The 18,599-nt window shown below is 33.0% G+C and overlaps 1 protein-coding gene across 2 annotated transcripts in view; it reads right to left on the reverse strand.

The window, feature by feature from the left end:
* Window positions 1-328: 328 nt before the first annotated feature.
* LOC145246657 (cytochrome P450 3A11-like) overlaps window positions 329-18,599 on the reverse strand; it is a 94,859-nt gene continuing 76,588 nt past the window's right edge. For both annotated transcript variants that reach the window (XM_080108365.1, XM_080108366.1), the window contains 3 exons: window positions 10,792-10,929; window positions 3,078-3,240; window positions 329-723 (listed from right to left, as the gene is read on the reverse strand). In XM_080108365.1, coding sequence (XP_079964491.1) covers window positions 640-723; window positions 3,078-3,240; window positions 10,792-10,929 — 385 coding nt within the window. In that variant the 3' untranslated portion in view covers window positions 329-639. The remainder of the gene's footprint in view (window positions 724-3,077; window positions 3,241-10,791; window positions 10,930-18,599) is intronic.

Here is an 18,599-nt window from a genome sequence, read left to right on the forward strand (position 1 = left end):
TATAAGGTGTTAACTTTGGTCAAACTGGTTTGTTGCTTCTTTCATCGGATTATTTCGATTATCGATTATCGATACTTATCGAAGATATTCCGATACAAAACTTATCTAAGAACACTGCCAGGCAGATTTCGTGAGAAATTTCATAAAAATTGGCCCAGTCGTTTCCGATTCTATAGGGAACGCAACAAACACACAAAGTTGTTTTTACATAATAATAGAAATAGAGATTGTAGCAATTCTATTCTTTTTACACCAATAACTATCCTCTGTGTTCTTACCGTAAAAATTATTGTCAGTTGGATATTTCTCAAATCAGTAAAATCGAATGCCAATTTTTAATGTATTTATTTCAAACTGTACTGTTGTAGTCGATTAGATAAAATAGTTGTATTTCGGAACAATTCATGGAAAAAATCGGAAGAATTTTTACCTTAAATCAGATTAATCACCAATCACAATTTGTGCTGATCGACTGATCTCTATTGTTTATGTGTGTGAAATGTTATAACGTACGTACGCATAAGAAATATCTTAGCGTGTTATTATATAGATTATAGATAAGAGTTGCGTTTGGTCGATTTTAAGATGCTTTATTTTGGAAGAAAAGCGTGTTAGAAACGTCACGTGAAGAGGAATTGTTCATGCTTTTCCTCGGCGAGTAACGTTGAGCCATACGCCATTTTTGGCTCGCAAAAAGAAAAGTTGTGTCAACTGAATTGGATCCTGGAAAATATAAAAATGTAATTTCTATATGAATAACTTTGAATCAGTATTACAATAATATATATAAAAAAACAGGTATACTTATTACTAGTTTGCCTTAAATGGGGCGGGATACTGGGCTTCAATACTCGATTGATGCATACCAAATATTTAAAAATTGATAGTCAAGGGGAAACATTGATGGCAGCATTAGCTGTATGAAAATGACTGGACCATGTGCAAGGTGACGTCACAGCAAGAAAGAAGGAAAGAAAAAGATTATAAAAAGAAGAACGTGTGCACAGACCGAGTATCATGTTCAAGAGAGGGGACAGGGAGAGACGTGTTACACGCGTGGCCCGAGAGCCACAGAAAAATATGCGTTTCAAACATGACTGGACAAAGATAGAGTACAACGTGTTCGACACGGCAGAGTTTTGTTAAGCACGTTGGGATGCAAGAAAACTTTTGAATAAGTTACAAGACATTATTCTGAAAAGTACCTGTAAATAAATGTCTGTTGTTCACTAAAAAAAAATGGGTGAATCAAATTATTTCCTTGTCTTCTTTTTTCTTTGTGTTGATATCTACATCTGTAATGTGTAACATTACATACGCACTGATATTGCTTCTACAGACATATATTATTCTTCTGATAAAAATATAACTGATAGTCCAATGTACTGGAAATGAACAGGGAAACCTAAATTATTTGTGAATTAATCAACATTTTCGTCTTCATTTATAAGACTTCCTCAGAATGATTGCTTTGAAGAAAGTAAATACATACCAGATATTGCCCAGTCATGCACTTGCGTTTTTAATTTACTTTTTCAAATCAATCATCCTGGGGAAGTCTTATGTGAAGAAGAAACGTTGATGAACTAAGAAATGATTTAGGTTTTCCTTTTTATTTTCATTATTCTAATGTACATAGTTAATCTTCGAAACCCCGGGAATATTTTATTTATTTATTTGCGGGTTGTATCCTCATCTACGTAGTTGTTATTGTTTCATCACGTTTCGGCTAACTGTTCCTCTGGTCTTCTTCAGTTTGTTAACTGCGACGGGATAAGAATGCTGAGTCACTTAACTGTATCCTCAGAAATTACTGCCTTCCATAGTTGTTGTTGTCTCACCACGTTTTGACCAACTAATCCTCATTCCACCTAAAGAAGGCCAAAGGAGCAGTTGGTCGAAACGTGATTAAACAACAAAAACTATGAAGACGTGGATAACAATCCGCAAATAAATAAATAAATAAATAAATAAATACAAATTACTCATCTCAAAATAAAATATAATACCCTGAAGTATTACCGAGCAACCCTGGTTCAGATTTTCTATAATTATTCACCATAAAAGGTTGTTGTTGTTGTTGTTGTTGTTGTTGTTGTTTGTTTGTGTGTGTGTGTTTGTGTGTGTGTGTGTGTGTGTGTGTGTGTGTGTGTGTGTGTGCAAAAGGAGTTAATGGCCTTGTGCCAAACTAAGAAGATTTAAAAGTAATAAAGTGAGTTAAGAAACAAACAGCTGATTCTAAGTATTACGAGAACAACATAAAAACACGATCATGCAAACATACAGATATACAAAACACTGTTAAATAAAACCACGTTGCGCTTATTGTACCGCGCTATTTTTTAATCGTGTTCAAGTTAAATTCAAGTTTTATCATATCTACCTTTACTGAATTGTTAAGTGAAAGTACAGAAAAGTTACAAAACACCCTCCCATCCCCATGTTAAGAATGGCTTTCTAAATAATCTTCTAAGTATTAATTTACTTATTTGACGTCCGGTGTCACAACAAAAACCCCACCATCATTGTAAACATTAAACATTACCTCCCTTTTATAGTCCCTTTTTATCAGTTAAAGATCATTAAAACTATTTCCTCTCCAGCATTTTCAACACAAAAAATACATGGTTGTCTATTTACGGTTTCAGATTGGCTATTTTATTTTATAATTTAAAAAACGTCATGTTGAGAGGAGACTAAGTTTTTTATTTTATTAAAAAAAAAATGTGCAAGTGAATTGACATCTGTTTCTTTTATAATTTGTATTTAAAAATAATTCAGAAAAAAAAAATAATGTGTTGTATGTTGAATTTTCATTGAAAAAAATCTAAATCTTTTTAAGTCAATTCTTTTTAGTTTCAAAAGATTAAAAAAAACAGAATTTGCCTTTAAAAAATTGTTTTAAATTCGTTGTTATTTGTTTTATTTTATTTTTTTTTATTATTCATTTTTTTATAATGTGTTTTAAAATTTCAACTACCGTGGAATATCCACGGGTTCTGATAGTAACTTTATTATTTCAGCATAACATAACATAAGTGCATAAGTACCAAAACCACATATTATTTACAACGTACCTCAGTTTTCGAACAGGGTGTAAATTTGAATTCTCTGAGTATGGAAGCCGCTAGCATCTTGAGTTCCAATCGTGCCAGTCTCATTCCAAGGCACGATCTCGGTCCTTTTCCGAATGGCATATATGTGTAAGGATGGCGGGTGCCTTTCGCTTCCGGTGTAAACCTGTCAATCGATATTACTAAAATTAGTGGATAGCACAATCAGGATCGGTTGTGTCGTCACGGTAACCGTAACGTTTACTGTTGAAGGGAGAAAAGACTAGTAGTCACGCAACAATTATAAAAATAGAGGTGATCCATTCTTAAGAAAGTATAGAAAAAGTTGATGACGTAAATTGACAAACGTCGAAAAGAATAAATTATTAAACTTTTGGCTAGTAAATAATTATTGTTTGAAAACGATATAAAAAATGAAATTTAAATATGCTAAATTGTGAAATAGCTACTGATCCAGAATCTAACCTAAAGCCATGTCAGCGTCTTCTGGCAGTTTATGGTAAGTCATCGGAAAAGTTGCCGAAAGAAGCTAACACGATTAGCCAATCAGCAATCAGCTGTCAGCGGATGGCAAAATTGTTTTTGTTAATAAGAAAAATACTTTTTCTTAAAAATATATTTTCGATCATAGCTGTTTTAATGAAAAAAAATATTGTTTTCGTCGTTACAAAAGAAAACACTTTATTAAAACTTTTGAAAAAAAAAAAATTCTTATAGAATAATATTTGCTACCGGAACAGTAGTATAAATTCGCAATGACGCGAGCGACCAATAATGTTGTTTAGAAGAAACAGCTTACCTTGCAGACATGTATATAATCAAGTTGATCATATGTTTTAACTTGTGGGGTATTTTATTCCGGTCTCCTGATAATGTCGTGTAATCAAGAGAAAATACGCACCATTTCAGAGGCTATATCTTCATGTAGAGTAATGTATAATAAAGTTTATCTTTTTTGCTTGTGGAGTAATCCATTCCGGTATAAAGATAATATGAGATCGTCAGGAGAGAATACGAATCATTTTGGGGGCTTTCTCTCGGCGGATTTTCGCGTATCTACAACTCCCTCTCACTGATTTGAGGCCCATTATCTGAATTGCATTTCACTGAACTGTTCAAGAGACTCAAAACTGGACATTTAATAATTATATACTTGAAATGAAAAAACATTTGATTTTCGTCCATGTTTGTCTTCATGTTTTTTTGTTATTTCTTTAAAACGTTTGTTGAAAAAGACATGTTTTAATATACATTTATTTGAAAAGATATAAAGATTTTTCATACAATTAAATTTACAGTTCGCTTTGGCTTTTTATCAGCAATTTTTTCCGGCTGCTTGTCGTAATCCGCCAGAAGATGCAACTTCTGGATCTGTGCCGTAAAATGTTTATGATGTAAATTAAACGCCTCCGTTCAATATCGAAAGACAATGGTCACCGTTATAAGAGTGATTGTGCGGGTGATTGCGAGGCAACGGCTACACAATCTCCAACCACACCTCTCTTGAATCAGTGCTGCTGGAGTCCAATAACAAGGAGGAGCCCAGGATGACTGGAAACCATCCTGAGATAAGCAGAAAGCAAATACAGCACCAGGAATTCCCTAATGTTCACCCATTTTAGTACTGGCCAGACTCAATGTTGCTTAACTTCGGTGATCTAATGGGAACCAGTGTGTCAACGTGATTATGTCGTATACAGGATGATGTAACTATATGATGTCAAATATTGCGTAGAGAAATAGATATTCTTAAATATAATTGGAACAAAAAAACAACACTAATAAAATAAATGAGTTCACCTTTAGCTGAGCACACGCACACGTGCCGAATTAATTAAACGAAAATTGTGATATTACTCATAGTTAGAAAGAGTACAATTACAGTAAAAAAAAAAATTGTTATAGATTTGCTTGTAATTGAAGTCGATTCCGTGTGTACTGCCATATAAAAATGTCGCAAGTAGAAAAATACAAAAAAAAAAAATTATCGTTAGTCGTGGGTGTGTTAAAGCCGGTATTTTCTACGTGAAGTTAGATTTAATAAAAAAAAAAATAACTTCCCACTGTTGATTAAGCGGGCATATACAGAAAGTTACGTCCTGGCAAGAAGTCGGCGTGGGAAAAGAAACTGGATGGATAGATGTTTGGGTGTCGAACATCAAAGTGAACGGAAATATTTTTTAGAACTTCATACGAACCATTATTCATATACTATGGCAAATTCGTTTTTGACAGCATATCTTTTGAGACACACGAACACAGTAACGTAGAAATAAAATGTATATATATATAAAGCTGAACGTGTGTGTGTGTGTGTGTCTGTGTATCTGGTCACGAATAGACTCCTATATGGTTGACTATTTTAAAAAACTGATTACATATGATGATAGAAGATATATCTAGGATCAGGAATAGGTATGTTTGATCTGGCAGAACGGTGGTTCAGAAAAACTGTGGGGGTCTGCGTTCGCGCCTGTAATCCATGGAAATATGGCACAAAATTTAACAAAGACTTTTCATATCTGTTTGCGTAAGTATACTTTGATAATTATGTTTGACTTTGAAGAAATATGGCATAATAAAATTATTGGGGGTTCTTTCGCGCCTGACCTCCATAGAATGTAAATATGTCACAAAGTTTAACAAGGTTTTTTAAAAGGGGTAAGGGTCCACAATAACACCTTAACTTAAATCTTAATTCTTAATTTAAGTTTTGTTTATTTTATTTTTTTTTAGTTAAATCATATTGTGTCGAATAAATTCACCACATAAATTCACGTTCTTATTAAAGTGAAAGCACAAAAAAGTCGGAACTTTAGGCAATTCTCGACACAAATTTTGCATAACTCTGTTTTTTTTTTTTTACTTCTCCCCTTGCACGTGGCACTCTTTCGAAAATAGGTAAATAGATAAATAATAAAAAATAAGAACGTTACTTTTAATCTTGTCAAAAGAAGGAAAAATCCTGCTCACGTGATTACGTGTCTTTTTAAAAACATTTGCATAACCGTTTTATTTTTATTTATATATCTGTTTAAGCATTTTTGTCAATGTACTAGAAGGAATTCAGTTGATTACAACTCTTTCTGCGTGTTCTTTACATTACAATAGTACAACCCTGAATCTGACGGCGCAATACTACACCGTTCAATACCGTAAAACTGCAACGAAGCTGTTCTGCTTGAAAAGGGTGCCATTTTCTTCTTATTCATATTTATATAGATTTTTGCTTTAAAAACTAAAGTAACTACGTGTTTACTTTTTTAATATCCCATTTTGCTGTTTCAGATTATTTTACTAAAATAAGTAAAGCCTCATTATTTTTCAAAACTGTTTTTGTTTCTTTGTTTTTCGATATTTCGTCAATATTATTTAGTAAGAGTGTTTAGAAGAGAAGCCAACAAACGACTACCCAAAAAAGTAAATATACAAGAAATTATTGTTACCATAGTCAATAAAAGTTCAGTTAATGTTTTTGTTGTTTTGAAATAGTTTTTAATGCTCTTTATTTGAAATAGTTTCAGCGAACCGAAATTAAAACGAAATTTTTATATAAACTACACATACCATAATCGAATATTCCTCAAGCACAAAATAACGGAAAACATTAAAATATGTTTATAAATATTCCTTACGTTGACGGAACTCTCTTAAATTGTTAACAAAGAATGCTCAAGTGCCCTCCTTCAAATTGAAAACGGGGCTCTCCATTTCAAAGTTGCTGCCATTTTGATTTTTTTTTAAACCGATCCGTGAATTAAAAAAAATTATTTTTACAAACTACTTAAAAATACAAACCAATGAACTTTTCTTCTATAAAAGTAACTTTTATTGACTATGGTAACATTTATTTCTTGTATATTTATATTATTATATATATAACATTTTCTCTTTGTAAGGAAACATCATTTTGTTGGTCACTCTTGGCTACGAATGGAAACAAAGTTGATATAAAATATATATTTTCGCGAAAATTATCTTTACTTTCATCATATTTTGCTTAGGGTAAAATTTTTGAGTATCAAAACCTATCTCTTTACAAACCCCTCCTTTTCATAACCTATCATACTTTCATCAATCACAGTCCATTTTCTGTAGGCTGTTTTTGAACCCAGTCAACGATGGGTACTTCTGCTAGTATATATATATATATATATATATATATATATATATATATATATATATATATAAAGTTATATGTCTGTCTTCATATTTTCAAACTCTATCTCCTCCAAAACTAAAAGCCGCAGAGCGGCACTAGGGGCCTCAAATGATTGGATTTTTTTACGGGCAGTTTTTTATGAATCTTTAGTCGGTTAAAATAGTTTTCAAGGGGCCAAAAATGCGTAAAAATTAAAAAATCGTTAAACTTTTTGTACATTCATCTGAGTTTATTTTTCATTTTCAATCAGGTCATATGTGTGTCACGTTGGTACGGTGGTAACGTCACCAGCTTTTAACGCTACAGTTTTGCTTTGGGCTACAATTGTACCTATTTACTATGCCTCCCCACAGGACAGAGTTAGACACCAGGGTCGTTTTTTAACGTGGAGAAAAGGTACAAAAATAAAAATTGTCTCAGTCGTGAAGGATTTCTCCTCCACCGAAAGAGAACAAGAAATAGAAGTGCAGCATCTGAAGAACAGATACTACACTTTGATCTTGTCCCGAAGGCCAAGAACCAAGTTTTTAATTTTAAAACTATGAACGCAAGTTTATATTCTTATTGGGAAAAAGATATATCTGTTGAAATTTAAATATAAGTTTGTAACAGGAATGAAATGAGTGTTTTTTATTAAATTAACGACTATATAACGGCACTAAAATTTCCTTCTCTTTAACAGCGCCAGACCCCCTTCCTTTTTGAATTTCCAACATCAATTTTTCCGTTTCTCTTAAATAGAACTGCGTCACACTGTGCACGTGAAACTTTTTCAAATATTTTGTACTGGTATATTTTTTGGTTTCTTAATCTCATTCACCAAGAGGAAGTCTCGAAATAAAGACGAAACGTTGGTGAACACATAATACGGTTTGTTCCTTTTTTATTTTCTCTATTTTGTCGGAATACTATTTCCATTATTTTCATATATATATATATATATATATATATATATATATATATATATATATATATACTAGCAAAAGTATCCGGCGTTGACTGGGTTCAAAAACAGCCAACAGAAAATGGACTCTGATTTATGAAAGTATGATAGGTTATGAAAAGGAAGGGTTGTAATCAGATAGCTTCGAATTTGGGGTATCAAAACCAAAGCAAAATATGATGAAAGTAAAAATAAAATAGATAAACCCCATAATTTATTATACCATACCTGTTCACACTGAAACACTTATCACAATATTCTGTGGATATATATGAAAAAACCTTGTTAAACTTTGAAGACATATTTACATTCTATGGAGGTCAGGTGCGAATGAACACCCCATAATTTTATTATACCATATTTCTTCAAACTGAAACATAATTATCAAAGTATACTTACGCAGATAGACATGAAAAGTCTTTATTAAAGTGTGTGCCTATTTGCATTCTATGGAGTCCAAACGCGAACGTAAACCCCACAATTTTATTATACCATCCCTATTTAAGTTAAAACATACGTATCAAAGTATTCTTATGTACATCTATATCAAAAACACTTGTAAATGTTTTTTTTTTAATTTTTAAGTTTTTATTTCCATACTTTGTGGACCAGTTGCGAACGCAGACCCAAAAATTTTAATGAACCACCGTTCTGCCAGATCAAACATACCCATTCCTGTGTCTCGATGCATCTTCTATCATTATATGTAATCAGTTTTTTTTTTTTTAAATAGTCAACCATATAGGAGCCTATTTGTGACCAGACACACACACACACATTCAGCTTTATATATATATATATATATATATATATATATATATATATATATATATATATATATATATATATAATCAGTGTTTTTAAATCAATTCATTAACCCATGCATATAATATTATTTCCACCTCTGCTGTATCTATTCATTTTGGAACTGTAATTATAAAAATTGGTCATCCATCTCATAATATATATAGCAATAACATACTGTATTTTCAAGAGTCTACGACAATTTTAAACTCTTGGACAAAATAGTCTGGAAATTTATTGAAGACATCTCATATTTGCAGCATGTCTAAAAAATGTTGTTTGTTTTTGTTTGTATCTTTTTAGTTTTTTTTCGTTGTTGTTGTTGTTTTCAATTTTTTTATCAGTTTCTTTTTCAACTGGGGATAGGGCAACTTACTGGGTACATCCAATCCAATCTCCGAGAGATCATTTTTAAGATACTGACCATTTCTTTAAGTGTGCAATTATTTGAATCTCTTTTGTACTTGGTTGACCTGGTACATTTGCCAGCTAGTTTTTGAAATTCATTTTTATGAATCCAGTTGCTTACTGGAATTATAGAGCTCTTCCTGAGATTCCAGTTTCTTTTCGACCTAAAATGCACCAAACATTGATGTTATTTTTTTGTATTTATTTCACTTTGAAAAGTTCTCTCATGTTTTGCAAAATCAAAAACAAAAATATTTTCTCTACAAAACAACCAAACCAAATATTATGAATAAATATTTGAAACTTTAAACAACTTGAAGCATAAAATCTCTTGCCATAACTACTGGATTTGGCATTAAATAACCTAAAAGGGTTGATATACTATAAAATAAAGCAATTCTTTAAGTGCAATTGTTTGTATTTCTCTTGCACTTGGTTCATTGAGTATATTCGGCAGGTAGTTTTTGAAATTCTTTTTCATAAGTCCAGTTGCTCCTATAATTACTAGAATGAAGATCTTCTCAAGATTCCAGTTTATTTTCGATATTGTACATAAGAGCTTGGTCTTTCGTTTTCTTTTTCCCTCGCAGCTCTGTTTAACCAGCATCATTGTCTGTATATGTGTACGTGTCATTTTGTAGTATTTCATGAAGAGAAAAGAAAGAAATATTAAAAGCTGACGGAATGTTCATGCCACATGTATAGGTTATGGTGTGTTTAAAACAGGAAAGTGTCATAAATAGCAGCGGCGGGTGACAAGGCGTTGCTTCGTCTCACTCATTGCTGCTTAGAAGTAATTTTTTTTTTCTTTGTTTCGTCCTAAATCATATACTAGAATTAGTTAATTTCTGTAACTGTAATTGGTTGAAAATTTTCGTTTTTGTTTTTTTTTGGGGGGGGGTACTATTATTTATTGTCTTGGTCGTAGGTGTTTATTTTTCCAGATATTTTCCAGCCTTTTTTAAACAAACATATAATGAGAATATACAGTTAACTGGTGTTTTACAGTTTCGGCAGTCGCGTAAGCATCACTTCACATATTTTGTCTTTTAGATCTCACATTCTTTAAGCGATGTTTTTAACCATGGGGGAGGAAGAATCTGTATATCTAACATTTATTGCTTGCTATTTCTTTCTTTTTTTTACATTGAAGTAGAATTTTAACAGCTTACATCAAGTGGATTCATGTCTTGTCTAGAGCGATTTCCATTAAATAAATAAATAAATAAATAAAATATGCATGTGGAATTGGTTAATAAGTTTTGGGGGGATGCACTTTTCTCTAAAGCTACTTTTCATATTTCTAATAAATGTTTTTTAAATCTGTGTGTTTTAATCCAAATGTGAAATATTCCAATATCCCAGTACAAATTTCGATGACCCTAAAAGTTTCTACTTACCTTTCCGGTATGAATTTCTCTGGATCTGGGTAATATTCAGGCGAGTTATGTATCGAATAAACCGGGATTACAACGTCCGTATAACTAGGGATCGTCCAGTCTCCTACTTTTATGTCCTCGTCTGCTTCACGGTTGAGTCTATCAAAATATAAAGGCAAACGTGGAAAAATGAGTTGGCAAGTTTATGAAAAAGCGATTCCGGCGAAAGTATGGGTAAAATAGATGACAGTGTTTAATTATTCATATGCAATTAATCATTTAAAATAGCTATCGTGCTTCGGTAAAAAGTAATATATAAGTTTATATATTACTTTTTATATATTATATTGATGAAAAGGATTTTGAAATTAGCGAAGTAAATCAATTAATAAATACTTTAAAATGGTTATTTAATAAAATACTAAATGGGAGCAACGGAGAGAAAAAATGACAAAATACACAAAATAGTAGTCGATATAGCAGCAATAAAAATAACACTACGAAAAACAAAAATATATTAACCATAAATAGTAATAACACAAACCATAAAGATCACCCAAATAGAAACAAGAAAATTCATAATGAAGAGAAAAATTACGACTGTAAAATTCGTGCACTCGGTCCACAAGAAAATAAATATCTAACCAAATGCATTGTTTACCTAGTCACAATATCTGCCAATGAAAACCCGAATAACAAGAAGTGGATATTATCTGCCTAGAGTTTTAAACCAGATATTACGACCATGAAAGCACATTCGATAACGAAAAAACATCAAATAAATAGCAATAGTGGCCCATTACTATGAGCTCAAAGAAAGCGAATGCTCACAAGTAGTTGAGTGGAAAATACAGTCATAAAGTCATGCTGATTAGTGATTGGTCTAGTAAACGACCCTACCTACCCTATTACCTTCCAATATAAGCGAATGCTCGCGTCAGAAAATCAGTGAGTTGAGCGGAATTTCGAGAGAATTTAGCACTAATCAAAGAGACGCCGTCGCACCCTCCCCTTTCTCGACAGACGCCACTGCAAAACACGGAGAATAATATTCAATAGTGTGTTTTGTAGGAAAATTAACCTGGGACATTCGTATATAAGTTATATTATATTCTGTAAATTTGAGTGAATTAATTCGTAGAATAGAGACATCTTTTTTTATGCATGAAAATCTCTTCTCTTCCAGCGTGATACGGCACATCAACCCGAAGGTGAAATCGACGATGAGACCGACCAACCAGATCCCGCTGCGCCGAGAGAACTCGCGAGGAATTCCTACAAAAGACGATCACGACGCGTGTGTGAGGGTTCATACGTGTTACCAGCAACCCTGAAAGGTCACAGTTGGTGATCTGGAACAAGGGTCCCGTTCACAATACATTAGATCCATTGCCTTTTTGGCTTCTCGCAAAGTCAGTTTTCTCTATTTATTAAACATGTCTAATACACTTGTGGCTATCCTCTATCTCTACAAATCTCCCATCAGACCATGTACGGAATACTTTTTCATATTTGAGCTGGCGAATTTTTGTTAATCTGACGGCTATTGATAAAGTGCAGAAACGCATTTGCAATTTAATTGGCCCAACCTTTTCGTCTTCTCTGCAACCTCTCTCATACAGGTGTTATGTTGCGTGTCGTATTTATAAATACCATTATGTTATTAAGAAGTATCATCTATTTTCTGCTTCTTTGTTTCTAGCTCGTTTGACTTTTTGCCTCCGTAAATTCGCTGTTTCAATACCTATTTGTAATTACACCTTGCTATTCCAGTGTTGTGTGTCAATAACGCAGTTAACGCGGTACCGTATTGAACGCAACTTGTTTGTGTCAAGTTGGGTCAAAAAAGGTTGCCGGTGACATAGATCAACCCCATTGACTTTCATTAACAATGTGTACATCTGCATGCAGCAAGGCGCTACGAGGCAGGTCAGTGCGTTTAGAATTCAAGCCGGTAAACGCAGGTTACAGCCCCCCCACACACACACACACCTTAAAATAAACAGAGGACGCACGTGCGTTTGCTAGATAGTTCAGTTAGAGTGTTAAAGTTCGACAGTCTAAAGTTTACGAGAGAATATAAATTCAAGATGAGAAAAGGAAAAAAGAAGAAAAAAAGATCAAAAACTCCGCGGCGCTGGTCAATGATGTAATCCAAATAAAAACTTCTCTAAACAATAATAAAAAAAAGTATGTCTCGAGATCTTCGTATATGTGACACAAGAGACCCGTGGTACATGTTTGAGCGCCAAAGTGATGCCATGGCTTATGTTCGGCGAATGAATCTCGCTTTCACGACAAATTTAAAGTAGACGGAAATTAGAGAAACTTTTCCTAATAGAAAAAGAATCTCAGAATCGTCCAGATATTGATGCCAGGGTCTTTACACATAAGCTAAAAAAGCTAATGGAATTTATTAAAAAAGGATTTGCCAGATTATGGGCTTTCCTGTACAGAATTGAATACCAAAAGAGAGGACTGCCGCATGCACACATCCTCATCTGGCAGGCCCCAGATGACAAAGTTCTACCAGAACAAATGGATCTCTGCATATCTTCAGATAGCTCTGACAAAGAGGAAGACGATGACCTTCACGCAAAACTGATGGCACGTATGGTACAAGGACCTTGTGGACCATTGAATCCAAGTTACCCATGTGCGATCGAAAACAAATGCTCCAAAATGTACCTAAAATAATATCTTCAGTGTACCAGGACTCTTATCTTAAGTACAGGTGAATGAAACCAGAAGATGAAGGCCAGACTAAGGATGAAGAGAAATTGTCGGTATGTTCATCAAGAAATCACAAACCAATGAATTGCAGAATTATATATATATATATATATATATATATATAACTATTTCATTTATTCACATAAATTTACTATACGAAAGTATAGATTTATGCGTAAACTTTAAGTATTTACTTCAAAAGTGCTCAATACGTAGGTAGAGCTAGTTAGTAATTTATAAAATATATATGGCGATTAAGCTACACTGAATATTCTGCGTTTCATCCAACTATAGGATTCGTCAGGCTTATGCGCCTTTTTTTTATATACATATAAATATACCTATGTGTACACAATAATGCACATATATACATATATATATATATATATATATATATATATATATATATATATATGCTTGTGATCGTTTATGTATATTCATGTTTATTTAATTTATTTATTTGTTTGTTTTCTATTGTTATTGTTAGTTTTAAAGCTATTTTGTATCGCTATCCTAGAGTAGGTTTTATTTTGTGAACACAATTGTTTGCTATTTCCCGCCTACAGTTTAATAGATTTTGAGGTTCTTTAAAGTACAGGATAGAAAATTTTTCATGGAGGCATAATTTACATGGGTCGTCTAAATGTCTGCATGTGGTTGCTTGTCTTATTATTTTCCATTCGACTACCGGCGAATGTCCGCTTTCTGTGGGTTCCCAGTATTTATTCGCTAGTGTTGTTTTTATACGGTGTTTTTTTTTATTTTTGAATGTGCTTTTGTGGTCATAGTATCGGGTTTTGAAATCTAAGGAAGTCATGCCTATGTAATATTTTTTGTTATTCGGGTTTTCTTTTGCAAATATTGTTGCTTGATAGACTACGCTTTTTGTTAGACATTTGTTTTGGACTGGGCAAAGTGTGCGGTGTCTACAATTGCTTTTATCTTGTTCGTTATTAGTATTTTTATTTATGGTATGGTTGCACTTGTCCGGGGTTGGTTTGTTATTATTATTATTATTATTATTATTATTATTATTATTATTATTATTATTATTATTATTATTATTTCTGTTAGTGTTGTTTTTATTTCTGTCCTGGTGTCTACTTTTTTTATTGTTTATTTTGTTGTTGTTTACATTGTTTTCATTTAGTATTTTGTTATTATGTGCCTTAATTATCATCTCTAAATTTTCGCAACAACTGTAAGATAATTTCAAGGTATTTTTATTGAAGATTTTGTGTAAGGGGTTGGTTGTGGGGAAGTGTTTTTCAATAAGATCTAGAAATTTCTTGCCAAATTTTGTTTTTAACATTTGATTGTATGGGGCCGTATACCAAATTATAGTTCTTTTTCTTCTGTTTTTAATTTTATTATAGTTGTTGGTGTTTTGTTGTTTATATTTGATATCTATATTTTTGTATCCACTGTTTTTTAGGGCTGTTTCGTAAATATTGGATGACCTGTTAAATGCATTTTCATCGCTTGAGTTATTACTGAGTCTACTTACGATCGAGTTAGGAATATGTTTTATAATTGATGGTGGGTGGTTGGACTTAGGGTTTACGTAAATCGGAGTAGCGTTATCTTTTAAGTATGGTTCATATGTGTTTTTATCTAAGTTTAACGTGACGTCCAGGAAGTTTGTTATTTTTATGTTAGCTGATATGCCCGCTTTTAGGCCTAATTTTTTCATTTCTTTGTGTATGATTTTCTTAAAGTTTTCTCCCTTGACTTTGTTGGAGTTTTTTATTATAGCTAGTCCGTCATCTCTATATAGGCCGATATCCGTAGTATCGAATATGCTTGTGAGGGTATATAGAATGAATAATCCCACAAGATCTGATGCATCTGCAGGGTCTCTGACACCCATCGCCAAATCGAATGAATTTTTCATTTTATTTTTTATCCATTGGTTATTGTTATTTATTAGAACTGATTTTCTACATTTTTTAATTATGTTGATTTCTTCTGAGGATATATCAGTGTATACCTCGGCAAATTCTAGGGCAATGTTAAAAAGTTCTTCGGATATCGAGGGATAAAAGTCTATGATGTCAAACTGTATGAATGTACATTTATCTTTGTTTTCTATATTTTTAAACCAGGTGATTGCTTCGGTAGTATTTGCCCACTGGTTTAGTTCTAGGTCCTGTTTGATTTGTTTGTTTACTCTAGAAAGTATAGTTTTGCTAATTCTACCTATTTCTGGTTTAGTTGGGTTTATCAGGCGAGTGCTGGGATTATTATTAAAGTCCCGTTTGTGGTCTTTAAGCAGAATGTATGACTCTCTAGGTTTCAATTTGCCAACTTTATCGCTAATTTTTAGTTTATCGGTAATTTGTTTACTTTCAGTATTCATTATATCTATGTAATCGCATTTGTTTGTGTCTAGTTTTTTGTAGTTTTTTGTAATGTTTTCTGTGATTAGTTTGTTATATTCTTGCTTATCTATTTTATAAAAGTTTCTTGTTTTATCTGCTTTTACAAAGATTTTATTAGAGTTGTTTATGTTTCTAACGATTTTATGTAGTTTCCGTTGGAAATTGTTAGGTTGATTGTGGAATTCTAGGTTTTTAATTACGTTTAAAAGGTCATTTTCAAAGTTTATCAAAAGGTATACTGTTTTCGCATTTTTAAGGGTTTTAAAACCAAAGGATTCTTTTTTGTTTACGTTTTCATTTTTAAGGAAGAAATTTGCTCGCCATCGCATTCGGCGTATTAGTTCATCTGTTTTTTGGATTAATTTAATAATATAGCTATGCTTGCTGGGTGTGGTGATGTTTTTTAGCGATGTTTCGAAATTAACTCTTTCCATATCTATTTTTAATGTGGTGAAATAAATTCTTTTGAAAGTGCTCGACTTTTTTAGGAGCTAAGTATAACTATTTCATTTATTCACATAAATTTACTATACGAAAGTATAGATTTATGCGTAAACTTTAAGTATTTACTTCAAAAGTGCTCATTACGTAGGTAGAGCTAGTTAGTAATTTATAAAATATATATAGCGATTAAGCTACACTGAATATTCTGCGTTTCATTAGGTATATTTATATGTATATAAAAAAAAGCGCATAAGCCTGACGAATCCTATAGTTGGATGAAACGCAGAATATTCAGTGTAGCTTAATCGCCATATATATTTTATAAATTACTATATATATATATATATATATATATATATATATATATATATATATATATATATATATACTAATAATTTTATAGTGATCTTATGTATTATTTATAATTAACTAGCGAGGTGCTCAGCGTTGTCTGGGTGTTTAGCTGCTGTAGTAAGGACCCCCGGGGGTGTAGAGCAACAGTAGTGAGGGTGCCCGGGTGTGTTTAGGTAGTGTAGTAAGGAACCCCGGGGGTGTAAAAAAAAAGTGGTAATAGCGGAGGGAATCAAAACAACAGCAGGCAGAGGTGTTAAAAACAGCAGGCAGGCTCGAACTCGTAACGCGAAGGAGAAAAAAAGGTTTTAAAAATGTGACGTCATTGCCGATGTCGCTATCGTCCGACTGAATGTTAGAATGTTTAAATTAAGCAAAGTCATTCCAACCGATACGATGACTTGCAAAAACTGGGACGCAAAAAACCGACACCTCCTTGTACAAAACTGCCCAGTTTAAAGTAAAAGAATTTATTTTTGGGGCCAATTTTCAGATTTTCGTCGTCTGAAGAATCGTGGTTGACATCGGTTTGCCCAGGATCCGTCGCCTTTGTCTGGTTTTGGCATACATACATACATACATACATACATACATTCAAACCGACGGTAGACATTTATAATATGGATCCGGCTCTTTGGACGTGTGTGTTGAGCCAAAAAAAAGTGTTAGTAGGCAAGCAGGCTCAACCCCGGAAAAGAAAGTGAAAGAGAATCTGGCATCTTACTAGTGCCCCATGACGCTACCGGAAGTAGAAAGCGTTCAAATTAAACGAAGTCAATCCAACCGTTACGACGACATGCAAAATTGGCACGCAAAAAATCGACCACTCCTTGTACAAATTTCCCAGTTGAAGGTGAAGGAATTAAGCTTTTTAGCCAATTTTTCGATATTTGTCATCCGAAGGGTTGCGCTTCAAAACGATACAAATAACCTGAAAATCCGTCGCCTCTGTCGAAAATTTTAGGCAGATATATATATATATATATATATATATATATACATCTAAACAGACAGGTGAGATTTATATTATAGACTAGCCTGGGTGTCCAGCGTTGCCCGGGTGTTTGGAGATGTGTATTGAGCAAAAACAAAAAAGTGGTAGTAGGTAGGCAGGCTCGAACGCGTACCACGAAGGAGGAAAAGAACGTGAAAAAAGCAACGTCTTTGCCGTTGCGTCAATCGCAAAACAGGAAGTAGCGAAGGTTTAAATTAAGGCTAGTCAATCGAAAAGATAGGATGACTTTCGAAAATATCGGCGAGAAAAGTGACCCCTCCCTGTAGAAAGTGCTCATTTGAAAGTGAAGGAATTAATATTTTTAGCCATTTTTTTATATTTGTCGTCCGCAGGGTTGAGCTTAAAAACAATGTCGATCTCGTGAAAATCCGTCGCCTCTGTCGAAAGTTTTAAGCATACATACATACATACATACATACATACATACATTTAAACAGAGATGTGAGATTTATATTATAGACTAGCCTGGGTAAGTTTTTGCCGTTGCGTCCATCGCCAAAGCAAAAGTTGCGTATGTTTAAATTAAAGCTAGTCAATCGAAAAGAGAGAATGACTTTCGAAAAAATCTACGAAAAATCGATCCTCCTTGTAGAAATGTGCCCAGTTGAGGATGAAGGAATTAATGTTTTAGCCACTTTTTCGATATTTGTTGTCCGAAAGGTCGAGCTTCAAAACGATACAAATCTCGTGAAAATCCGTCGCCTCTGACGAAAGTTTTAGGCAGACATACAAACATACATACATACATACATTTAAACAGACAGATGAGATTTATATTATAGATTAGTGTTCCCATGTTGTATTATATTAAATTCCATACTAGGTCTGTATGAATATATGTGCGTATGTGTAGTTGTATATGTTGTAATGAATAAAGATCTTTACTTATAAGTATTAAAATCGTA

The sequence above is a fragment of the Euprymna scolopes genome, chromosome 24, assembly GCF_053919585.1.
Source record: "Euprymna scolopes isolate OS-2025 chromosome 24, ASM5391958v1, whole genome shotgun sequence".
In the NCBI taxonomy this organism is placed as follows: domain Eukaryota; kingdom Metazoa; phylum Mollusca; class Cephalopoda; order Sepiida; family Sepiolidae; genus Euprymna; species Euprymna scolopes.